The sequence below is a fragment of the Microcaecilia unicolor genome, chromosome 6, assembly GCF_901765095.1.
Source record: "Microcaecilia unicolor chromosome 6, aMicUni1.1, whole genome shotgun sequence".
NCBI classification, from domain to species: Eukaryota; Metazoa; Chordata; class Amphibia; order Gymnophiona; family Siphonopidae; genus Microcaecilia; species Microcaecilia unicolor.
In genome coordinates, this window is record NC_044036.1 from 5,255,350 (window position 1) to 5,268,208 (window position 12,859).

Consider the following 12,859-nt stretch of genomic DNA (forward strand, 5'->3'; position numbering starts at 1 on the left):
TTTGAAGACACATCTCTTCAATAAGGCCTACAAAGAGAACCCATAGCCTCACAAAACTACCGCACCAATCCTTCCAATTATCAAAGTCCACCCCCATACTAACCTACCTAACACCTTTCTTCTCTCTTCCCTTACTTAATCTCTGCATAACACTAAGAGGCATATTTTCAAAGCACTTTGGGAGGCTAAGTTCCATATGTTTCTATGGAACTTTGGGAGGCTAAGTGCTTTGAAAATAAGCCTCTAAGTATATCTGATATCATGTAATGACAATGTCATAACAAACTCTGTAAGCCACATTGAGACTGCAAATAGGTGGGAAAATGTGGGATACAAATGCAATAAATAAATAATAATAATAATGCATTTTTTAATTGAATTCACAAGAATGTTGAGGGACAATTCTGAGTAGCCCAGAAATGATGAGGGGAGCCACGCAATCCCTATACTGAAACCTAATAGAGATCCTCTCCTCATGAGCTCTTATGGCCTAATATTACTTCTCAATGTGAATTACAAACTATATGCAAAATGTTTTAGCAAATCGCCTGATGGATATAGTACACAGACTGGTGGGACCCCATCAAGCAGGCTTTGTGAAGGGGAGAAACACTGTCTCTCATGTCCACAAACTTCTTTGTGCCATGGAAATTGTACGATCCCATAGACATGATGCCCTTTTAGTAAGCTATGATATAGAAAACGCTTTTGATATGGTATCATGGCCCTATCTTTGGGATGTCTTGGTCAATGGACTACTATCAACAGATGCACCACTATACAGTCACATTGCTACGCACATCTCCAGCTGATTTTAGTGAATCTTTGTTTGAGGACATTATTATGCTGGTCTAAAGGTAACAATCAAGCAGTCTCTACTTCAGAGAATAATCAATGGACTCTTGATTTTGGAACTTATACTATGGAGGCATGTCTAGATAGCCTAAAATATAGGCTGTTCCTAGCACTTAGTGTTAAACTACAAGAATTACATTATAAATTTCTTTTGCGCATGTATAGCCATCTGTCTCAGGCAAAGAAGATGGGTCTCCCTTCTGATGGGACCTGCTTCAAGTGTCAAGCCACAGAAGCTTCTTATAAACACTGTATTTGGGATTGTCTTACAGTGTAGCTGTTCTGGCAACATCTCTAGAACCATATAAATACTATTTACCAACATAATTAGTTACCCACTCTGCAAATTTGTTTACTGAATGATAAATCAATGATTGAGGAGGGTACTCCAATCTCCAATCTTTTCTTTCAAAAGGCAGCATTAATTGCAAAACAATGCATCTTACTCCAATGGATGCACCCGGACCCTCCAACATTACTTCAATGGCGCAATCAAATGCATGGGCTCCTCACTATGGAACATATGTCAATAATGCAGAAGGGACCAAAAGCAAAAAAGTGCTTCCTAACCATTTGGTTGCCCTACTTGAATAGCGTGAGTATGCATGCTTATTCTGCATTTTTTAATTCTCTGGACAAATCACAAAGATTTATTCCCCCCCTCAAAACATAGTAAACTCTATATAAAGGGTCGCAGAGGTGCTATGGACATAGGATGTCATGTCCCCTACCTGAACGCAAGCGGCATCCTCGGGCTGCGCAGGGTCCTGTCAACACGCACACTTGACTGGCACAGCCCTGAGCCATGTGTGTGTAGTTTTTCTCTGGCTGCAGGTTCCTTGATTGCTTTGCTTCCACCCACCTGGGTCTGCTCTTCCTTTGCCTGGCTTCACTTGCTTCTCTCCTATTGGTCTTCTGCTTCCTCCTTCCCCTGCTCTTGTCCTATGGCTGTGCTCCTTCTCCCTGCTTATGTCAGACACCAGCACTTTAACAGCTGAGCTCTCCCTAGACTCCTTGCTTTGGCTTCTACTTTGGTAGGTGTTACTTGCTCAGTAGTGTGCTTCTCCTCTACTTTGTTCCTCGTTGTTGACTGTACCTGGATTACTCTTGTGTCTGCTGCCTGCCTACTGACTCTGCCTGTGTTACTCCCGCACCTGGTGCCAGGCCTGTGCGGCCGATTCGCCGGCGAGTCGAGGTCCGGCGCAGATAGCTGGCCATCTTGGTGTTGGTTAAGCTTCAGGAAGGAAGAAGGGTCTGTTTCTGTTTCCTATTTCTGGCAACCGTCATCTGGGTTGGATCAATGGCTGCAGCCATCTTGGATAGATCAGATCCTGGGAAGACATCTTGGAATAACGAGGTCAGGAAGGAAGCCCATATTTGGACGTAGGCACCTCTGCTGATGGGGGCAGCCATCTTGAATCAGCTGCACATGCTTGAGCCTAATTCCTCCACTACTTAAGGCCCTGCCTTCAGTCCTTCGTTGCTTCGGCCTCAATTGTCTCAGAGGTCCACGCCGGAGTTCTGTTCACCAGCTTTCCTCAGTTCCTGTATTCCTGTGTACCAGACCTCGGCTTGTTTTCCTGACCACGATTGTTCGCTGCCTGCCTAGACCTTGGACTGGTTTGACTATTCTTTGCCCTACGGATTACTTGGCTATTGGACTGTGTCTGCTTGCCCGTCTGCCTGATCAGCGGCTGTGCAACCCCGCCAGTTCCAGAAGTCCTGGTGGCCACCTGCAGCTGGGAGCTCAACTCTTGGTGAATGGTGGTCACTTCCCAGGTGAAGCTAGGGGTTGTCTGGCTGCCTGACCGAGTGCGGCGTCATTCCATCTCTGCCGTGCTCAGTCGGGGCACAGGGGCTCCCTATTACTGGGTCATAACAGCCTGTACCTGGATTACTCTTGCATCTGCTGCCTGCCTACTGACTCTGCCTGTACCTGGATTACTCTCTTGTCTGCTGCCTGTCTGGCTGTCACATTCATCACCCTGCTTCCAGCTCTATCTCGTAAGCCCTGCAGGCGGCCCATACCTAGGGGCTGAACCTCTGGGGAATGGCGGTCAGCGCAGCTGAAACCCGGGGTTGTCCGGCCGCCAAGCAGAACCTGGTCCTAGTACCGGGCTCGGCAGCGCTCTACTTGGTATAAGAACTCACAGATCTGACAGAGGAGAAACAATTTCGGAACATTGGGATTAAGTGGGTTGGGTGGGAGGTATGGGATGGGATGGGTTCTGTTATAATTCATTTCATCACTAATTGTTGTGTATATATCTTTGTTTTCATAATTCATAAAAACAATTTCTACATAATAGTCTCTACCATTTTGCCCAGCACTGACGTCTGGTTCACTGGTCTATAATTTCCTGGATCACTTCTGGAACCCTTTTTAAAAATTGGCGTTACATTGGCTACCCTACAATCTTCCAGTACCATGCTTGATTTTAAAGATAAATTAAATATTAAAAATAGCTCTGCAAGTTCATATCACAGTTCTGTCAGAACTCTGGGATGCATACCATCTGGTCCAGGCAATTTGCTAATCTTCAATTTGTTAAATTGTCCCATTACATCTTCCAGGTTTACAGAGATTTGTTTCAGTTTCTCTGACTCATCAGCATTGAATACTACTACTACTTATCATTTCTCTAGCGCTACTAGACGAACGCAGCGCTGTATACTTGAATACCATTTCTGGCACTGGTATCTCGGTAAAGACTGAAGCAAAGAACTCATTTATTCTCTCTGCTATGGCCTTGTCTTCCCTGAGTGCCCATTTTACTCCTCGGTCATCTAGTGGTCCAACTGATTCTTTTACCAGTTTCTTGCATCTAGTATACCTAAAAAAGATTTTACCTAAAAAAGTTTTTACTATGTGTTTTTGCCTCCAATACAATTTTCTTTTTAGTCTCTCTTTGCATTCCTTATCAGCGCTTTCCATTCCTTATACTGTTTCCTATTGTTTTCAGTTGGAGCCTTCTTTCATTTAAGTACATAAGTATAGCCATCCTGGGACAGACCAAAGGTCTATCAAGCCCAGCATCCTGTATCTAACAGTGGCCAATTCAGGTTACAAGTACCTGGCAGGATCCCAAAACAGTAAAACAGATTTTATGCTGCTTATCCTAGAAACAAGCAGTGGATTTTCCTAAGTCCATCTTAATAATGGCTTATGGACTTTTCTTTCAGGAAATTATCCAAACCTTTTTAAAAACCCTGCTAAGCTAAGCCTGTTCTTTTCCACCTATTTATATGGTTCACTGTTCTGCTCTGACAGTAAACCTGATTAGTTTTATTGACCCTGCTGTCCTGGACTGATTAAGAATCCTGGTGGTTTGTGTTTTGGTCTGTGGGTGCTTTCTGGGAACAGTCGGGTCCCTGAGAATGTGGCCCCAGTAACCTAGAAATCACTGGGGAATAACCTGAGAGACGGAGACTCGCCCAGAGGCGGTTGAGACCCGGTCGGTGAGGTGAAAGGTGCTAGTGGGATTGGAGAAGGGCGGATGTGGTCCCTCTTCACAAAAGTGGTGATAGGGAAGACGCTGGAAACTACAGGTCGGTAAGCCTCACTTCGATTATTGGAAAAGTAATGGAAGCGATGCTGAAGGAAAGGATAGTGAATTTCCTGGAAGCCAATAAGTTGCAAGATCCGAGACAACATGGTTTTACCAAAGGGAAATCGTGCCAAACGAATCTCATTGAATTCTTTGACTGGGTGACTGGAGAATTAAATCAGGGATGTGCTATAGACATAATCTACCTAGATTTCAGCAAAGCTTTTGACACAGTTCCCCACAGGAGGCTCTTGAATAAACTGGACGGGCTAAAGATAGGACCCGAAGTGGTGAACTGGATTAGGAACTGGTTGACGGACAGACGCCAGAGGGTGGTGGTGAATGGAATTCGCTCGAAGGAGGGAAAGGTGAGTAGTGGAGTGCCTCAGGGATCGGTGCTGAGACCGATTCTGTTCAATATATTTGTGAATGACATTGCTGAAGGGTTAGAAGGTAAAGTTTGCCTTTTTGTGGATGATACAAAGATTTGTAACAGAGTGGACACCCGGGAGGGAGTGGAAAACATGACAAAGGATCTGCGGAAGCTAGAAGAATGGTCTAAGGTTTGGCAATTAAAATTCAATGCGAAGAAATGCAAAGTGATGCACTTTGGGAGCAGAAATCCACGGGAGACGTACGTGTTAGGTGGTGAAAGTCTGATAGGTACCGAAGGGGAGAGGGATCTTGGGGTGATAGTATCAGAGGATCTGAAGGTGACGAAACAGTGTGACAAGGCGATGGCCGTAAGTAGAAGGTTGCTAGGCTGTATAGAGAGGGGAGTGACCAGCAGAAGAAAAGAGGTTTTAATGCCCCTGTGTAAGTCGTTGGTGAGGCCCCACCTGGAGTATTGTGTTCACTTCTGGAGGCCGTATCTTGCTAAGGATGTAAAAAGAATTGAAGCGGTGCAAAGGAAAGCTACGAGAATGGTATGGGATTTGCATTGCAAGACGTATGAGGAGAGACTTGCTGACCTGAATATGTATACCCTGGAGGAAAGGAGAAACAGGGGTGATATGATACAGACATTCAAATATTTGAAAGGTATTAATCCGCAAACGAACCTTTTCTGGAGATGGGAAGGAGGTAGAACTAGAGGGCATGAAATGAGACTGAAGGGGGGCAGACTCAAGACAAATGTCAGGAAGTATTTTTTCACGGAGAGAGTGGTGGATGCTTGGAATGTCCTCCCACGGGAGGTGATGGAGAGGAAAACGGTAACGGAATTCAAACATGTGTGGGATAAACATAAAGGAATCCTGTTCCGAGGGAATGGATCCTCAGAAGCTTAGCTGAGATTGTGTGGCATAGCCAGTGGTGGGAGGCGGGGATAGTGCTGGGCAGACTTATACGGTCTGTGCCAGAGCCGATAGTGGGAAGTGGGGCTGGTAGTTGGGAAGGAGGGATTGTGCTGGGCAGACTAATGCGGTCTGTGCCCTGAAAATGACAGATACAAATCAAGGTAAGGTATACATAAAAAGTAGCACATGTGAGTTTGAGTTTATCTTGTTGGGCAGACTGGATGGACCATGCAGGTCTTTTTCTGCCGTCATCTACTATGTTACTATGTTAGTGTAGAGCACAAGCGGCAGGTGCAGGTAGACCTGAACTGTGCTGGGAACAGACCCTCCAGGTGGCCGCAGGGTTAGCCCCAGTCAGGTGGCTAGGTGTTTCGTCACAGAAAAAATATCCAGCGGCTCCATCTGGACTGTGTCTGGGCAGTCAGGAAAGATATACAGTGGCATTATCTGGACAATGTCCAGGTGGTTAGGAAGGATTTCCAATGTCACTGTCCGGACAATATCCAGGTGGTTAGGAAGGATATCCAGCGGTACTGCCCGGACAGAGTCCAGGTGGTCAGAAAGGATATCCTGCGTCACTGTCCAGACAATGCCCAGGTGGTCAGGAAGGATATCCAGCAGCTCTATCCAGACAGTGCCACTGAATATCCACAGATAGCTCCAGTGAGCGCAGATAAGCTATTGTACCAACCCTGGATTTAATGTAAGGAAGGGAAAGAAATCAAAGGCAATAAATAAATAAATGAATATGTTTATGTTTATTAAAAGGCTTGATATCCTGCTATTTCTAAATGGTAGGTCATAGCATCTTACAATATAAAAGCTTATAATTAATTAATTAAAATAGAAAGAACACCATAACAAGACAGAAAAACAAAGACCAGTCAACCAGAATCATACATATACATTTGTGAAAGATCTGGGAACATGCGCTGGGCCCCTGGGACAGTCAGATCTAGCTCTAAAGCCCAAAAATGAGTTTCAGCAAGACTTTAAACTTATTAAATGATAATTCAGAGTGCATATAAGGAAGAAGGGAATTCCAAAGAGAGGGAGCAAGGAAATAAAAAGCAGAGGAACGGTTAGATTCATAATAAGCAACTCTGGGGGAAGGAAGAAACATCCGGTGAAAATCCAAGGAACGAAGAGTACGAGAGGGAGTGTAGGGTATTACCATGAAAGTGAAATAAGCCAGAATGCCAAGAGGAACTGAGTTCGATTCCCGGCACAGGCAGCTCCTTGTGACTATGGGCAAGTCACTTAACCCTCCATTGCCTGCCGCATTGAGCCTGCCATGAGTGGGAAAGCGCGGGGTACAAATGTAACAAAAAAAAATGTACGGTTTTATGAGTTAAACACAAGACCATGAACAGATGTCTGTATTGTACTGGGAGCCAACGTAAATGAAGAAAGAGGGGGGGTGACATGATCGTATTTTCGTGCCTTACACAAGAAAAGCTTGCTGCAGAGTTCTGCAAAGTTTGCAATCTACGAAGGAGCGAAGACGAAATTCCGCAGAGAATTGTATTACAGTAATTGAGATGTGAGATAACAAATGCATGAATGAAGGTATGAAGGGAAGCAAAGTCTAAGAACTGTTAAATAGATCGAAGATGACGCAAGTAAAACCCTTTCTTAATGATAGCAGAAACATGAAAATTAAAGGAAAGTCTATCGTCGATAATAACACCTAAATACCAGAAAGACTGAACAGGTGTAATAGAGACATTAAACAGACAAAGGGGAGTGGTGGGTGTCAGACTTGTGAGTTCTTGTACCAAGTAGAGCGCTGCTGAGCCCGGTCCTCAGACCAGGTTCTGCTTGGCGGCCGGACAACCCCGGGTTTCACCTGCACTGACCGCCGTTCCCCAGAAGTTGAGCCCTAAGCTGCGGGTGTCCTGCAAGACTTACGAGACGGAGTTGGAAGCAGGGTGGTGAACGTATCGGCCAGGCAGACAGCAGGTCAAGAGAGTAATCCAGGCACAGGTAAAGTCAATAGGCAGGCAACCGGTCAAGAGAGTAATCCAGGTACAGGCAAAGTCAGATGGCAGGCAGCAGGCAAGAGAGTAATCCAGGCACAGGTAAAGTCAATAGGCAGGCAGCAGGTCGAGAGAATAATCCAGGTACAGGCAAAGTCAGTAGGCAGGCAGCAGACACAAGAGTAATCCAGGCACAGGCAAAGTCAGGAACGAGGGACAAAGTAGAGCAGAAGCAAACTACTGAGCAAGTAACACCTACCAAAGTAGAAGCCGAAGCATGGAGTCCAGGAAGAGCTCAGCTGACAAAGTGCTGGCGTCTGACATCAGCAGGGACCATCAGGGAAAAGGAACACAGCCATAGGACAAGAGCAGGGGAAGGAGGAAGCAGAAGATCAATAGGAGAGAAGCAAGGGAAGCCAGGCAGAGAGAGAGAGCAGGCTCAGGTGAGTGGAAGCAAAGCAATCAAGGAGCCTGCAGCCAGAGAAGAACTACACACACATGGCTCAGGGCTGTGCCAGTCAAGTGTGCGTGTCGACAGGACCCCACGCAGCCCGAGGACGCCGCTTGTGTTGAGGTAGGGGACATGACAGTGGAAAACCTCAATAAACCAGAAATCCAAGAAGCAACAGTCATTGCTGGGTTCAGTACCATCTTATGAGTAGTAAGCTATGTGAACAATGCAGTCAGGCAAGATGGCAATTCTGAGAAGTCTGGATTGTAAGGGATAACTGGGAAGATCAGAAGAATATTGTCTGCATAAAAAAAATAATTTAATGTTAAAATCTTGCAAAAGAAGGGCCAGAAGACTTGGAAAAATATTAAACAGCAATGGCGAAAGAACAGAAGCTTGGGGGACACTGGTCTCAAGAGGGAAAGTTATAGATGTAGAAGATGTGGTAGAATCCACTACCAAAATCAAAATGGGTGTGGTGACTCAAAACCATAAAACTCAAAAAATGTACCACATATAATAATACTAAAAAGGGAGAAAAGCCTCAAAGAGCTCCAAGTGATTTCAACTTATAGATCTATGGTGATCATAGAGTGATCAACCCATCATCATCTGCAAAAACCTCCCTTCAAAAATTGTGCTGACAGTGTTCATCAAACAATATTCAAAATACAAAATCCAACTTTAGTGAAAAAACTTATTGCCTTCAATCTCCATCTACTTTTCCTTTTTCCTGTACCCCATCTTCTAAAGGCATTTCCAAGAAATTCTGGGGAAAAGAACTAATGGTGGACAGGTTACTGGATCAATGAAACAGGATGTATCCATGTAGAGTAAGCTTGGACTGAAACTGAAATATAGGTATTTACAAGAAAATGATCAGTCCAAGGTAGAGCAGCCATCTATCCCCCCTTCAATCTGTTCAGAACTCTGGTGCACATCTTATATTCCGCCTGAACCGATATACTGATATCACCCCTCTTCTCAGGTCACTTCACTGGCTTCCAATCAGATACCGCATACAGTTCAAGCTTCTCCTTCTTACCTACAAATGCACTCAGTCTGCAGCCCCTCATTACCTCTCTACCCTCATTTCCCCTTACGTTCCCGCCCGTAACCTCCGCTCACAGGACAAATCCCTCCTCTCAGTACTCTTCTCCACCACCGCCAACTCCAGGCTCCGCTCATTCTGCCTCGCCTCACCCTATGCTTGGAATAAACTTCCTGAGCCCTTACGCCAAGCCCCCTCCCTACCCATCTTCAAATCCTTGCTCAAAGCCCACCTCTTCAATGTTGCTTTCGGCACCTAACCTTTATACCTTTCAGGAAATCTAGACTGCCCCTATTTGACTGACTGTACATTTGTCCTTTAGATTATAAGCTCCTTTGAGCAGGGACTGTCCTTCTATGTTAAATTGTACAGCGCTGCGTAACCCTAGTAGCGCTTTAGAAATGTCAAGTAGTAGTAGTAGTAGTATATAGAAAAGTATTTCCAGAGGGAGCAATAACTGTCAACAGTGTGGCCAGCAGAATGTGTACGGATCTGTACAAATTGGGAAAGATTAAGATCATTTAAAAATGAAAGGAAAGCAGTTGAGCGTGATGAAGATGGATTATCAATCACTTACTAAGAGTAGATTAGTATAACGTACCATAATATCAGCCAGAGTTTGTAATAGGGCATCCCAGTCATTTTGTGTTGCAGATGGGCGACAAATGGTTAATGAATATGGAGCTGAAATACACAAAGTTAATAGCTCAGAGTAAGGAAATTCCAAAGATGAAATCTCTGTTACCTTAAAAGAAATGGGTAAGCAGCTGGCTAACCCTCCTCCTTTCCGTGATATACAACTATGGTGGAAGCTGTAAAATTAGCAGGAAGACTCTGATATAAGTAGGATTCTTCACAATCTCTTAGCAAAGGTTTCACATGGCATAAAATGTCCAAATGAAAGGAAGAGAATAAATCACAAAGTTGACCTGTTTTCTTACTCATAGATCTACAGATTTCAACAAACCTAAAAAAAGACGGGGAAGGGTAGCAAAAGAAGGTTTGCACTCTGACAAAAGAAAAACCAGAGTTCTAGAAATGGGTCGGGGAACCGAAGAATGCTTTGGGCGATTTCCCCAATAGACTGGTATGGAATAGGCATTTCTGGAAAGGTCTAAACCTGGATTACAGTACAAAGAGACCAGTAGCAGTACACTAGGATGCTAATTTCATAGTAAGATTTTTAAAACATCATTACATAGCAAAGAAGTGTTAACAGTAATCTAATATAACATTACAAAGTATAGGTCTTCAATTTAGCATATTTAACTGGTCATGTAAGGAGATCAGTTTTTAAGAAGACTGTTGCTACATATATGTCCTAAAGAGTGCGTTTTTTAAGGCTTTACAGAACTTAGTGTAGGAATTAATGTTAAGCACAGATGTTGGCAGAGAGTTCCAGATTTTGGTGGCTTGATAAGAGAATTGGCTTTGGAAAGCTCTCCTGAGGTGAAATTCATAGTTTAAAATAGTTTCTTGTCCCATAGCCTGAGTTCAGAGTTGAGATTAAAGAAAACAAGTACAATGGGCATATCCTTGGATCATTTTAAAGACAAAACCACATAGTTTGAAATCAGTTCTGGCCTCTACAGGCAACCAGTGCAGTTGGACAGAGAAGAAATCCTGTTGAATTTTTTCAGGTCATAAATGAGTCTTATAGCCACAGTTTGTATTGTCTGTAGCTTGCATAGTAGGTTCATAGGACAGCTTAAGTAGATTACATTGCAGTAGTCTAAAGTGTTCTTGTGTAAAGTATTTCTGTATTCGTCTGATGTTACACATTTGAAAGAAACAATTCTTCACAGTCCCATTTACTTGCACTTCCCAGGATAAGTTCTGGTCAGCTGTAATAAAAATCTGCAGCTGTTGTGCTTTTCAATATCAGGTCTCTTGTTATGTGATATCACACCCATTACCTTTTTTCTCATGATTCCTGTTTCTCCCCTCAAGCGCAAGTTTGATTCTCTCTCATCATAAAGCCGGCGCTCATATTTAATTTTTATGTCTTGTATTTCTCTATCTGCATCTTCTTCAATTTGTTTCTTTGTTTCTTCAAACTCTCGAACATGCTGCCTGGAGTCATCCTGGGCCTGAAACAAAGTGGAAGCTTTTGGTAAAATTTGTTCTCCTGATTTTCACTGCTATTTAACCAGCTATGCACTGATAATCAGCGGGGGATAACTGGCTATCCGTCAATTTTTTAAGCCAGTTTAGCGGCCATATTTGGCCACATCAAAACAGAATATCTTTGGCCGGTTTCAAGATAACCAACTAGGTCTGAATATCAATTCAATGCTGGTCACCAGAAACGTCCAGGCATTGAATATCTGGGCTCAGAACTGACCACGTGAGTTAGCTGGTCTTTGGTTAGTTTGAAAATCGGCCTCTGTAATTCTGTAACCTAGGATTTCCCAACCCTGAGGCTCAGCTAACCAGTTGGGTGTTCAAGATATCCAGAATGTATATGCGCAAAATAGTTTTAAATACTTAGTCTCCATAACATGCAAATCTGACGTGCATTTTCACTGTGGATACTTTGAATACCCAGATTTTAGGTTTGTTTCCAAGATGGGGTTGGGAAACACTGACCTAACCTATATCTGTAATGATCGAAAAATGGTATATAAAGACTTTTAAATAAATCAATCTCTATGGAGTAATTTTTGAACAAGGCGTTTATTTAGAAGCAAATAAGCACCTAAGTGCCTTTTAAAAAAAATGGCAAAAGAGAGGGTCCAAAAGTACACAAACCAAAACAGCAAGAAAAAGCAGAAAAGGGCCTCCAAAACGAACAATGGTACAATCTTTAATGAAATGGACACGACACGGGCCGTGTTTCAGCGCAGAAAAGCTCCTGCCTCAGGGGTCTGACAAAACACAATAGAAAAATATACAAAATTGGCATAAATATTAAATAAACTATAAATTTGAAACGGGTGTCCATGCATATGGCAATCACAATAAATATATGTATATATAATATCAAAGAATAAGTGAACTTGTGTCCATTCATATATGGAGGGCAGGGCTGAGCAGCAGTGGAGGGCAAGCTCCACTAGCAGGGCTTGAGGACCACCCTGCCAGTTCAGCTATCTGGGAGTTGTGGGGTAGGGGGGTCACAGAGAGTAGGGCAGGGGCAGTGCAAAATTTTGTTCCCCCCACTTTGGGCTCAGGCCTTCCACCAAATTTAAGGTCTGGCTATGCAACTGCTGTGAAGGTGTCATGCTTCTTAATGACAAAAAAATGCTGAGTTTACAGAAGTTCTGGAATTATTTGCTGGAGGCCCTCGGAGAAAGCGAGATTACTTAAGACCTGATATTCAGCCTAGGCGCTCATCAGTGTTGGCACTTAATTTTATACAGATATTCAGCAGCGTTATCCACTTAATTACATATAAGCAATGACTATCCATTTAATTTAATGTATTAGCCTGGCTGAGAGGCTTTCTAACCTCAAGAACTTATCAAGTTAACTCGAGCTCTAACTTATCACCTCTATGAAAAGCAGACTGTGGTGTGCCGCAGGGTTCCCCACTTTCGCCAACTCTCTTCAACATAATGTTGATTCCTTTGGCCACGGCCCTTTCCAAACTCGGGCTCAACCCGTTTATTTATGCGGATGACATCACTATCTTTATCCCTTTTAAAAAAGACCTAAGCGAAATTACCAATGAGATA

General features: G+C 43.5%; 1 protein-coding gene across 1 annotated transcript in view; it reads right to left on the reverse strand.

Moving 5' to 3' along the window:
* Positions 1–12,859, reverse strand: part of CFAP57 (cilia and flagella associated protein 57) — a 457,479-nt gene that overhangs the window by 134,581 nt on the left and 310,039 nt on the right. Inside the window, exon 16 of the mRNA XM_030205491.1 lies at positions 11,099–11,272. Coding sequence (XP_030061351.1) covers positions 11,099–11,272 — 174 coding nt within the window. The remainder of the gene's footprint in view (positions 1–11,098; positions 11,273–12,859) is intronic.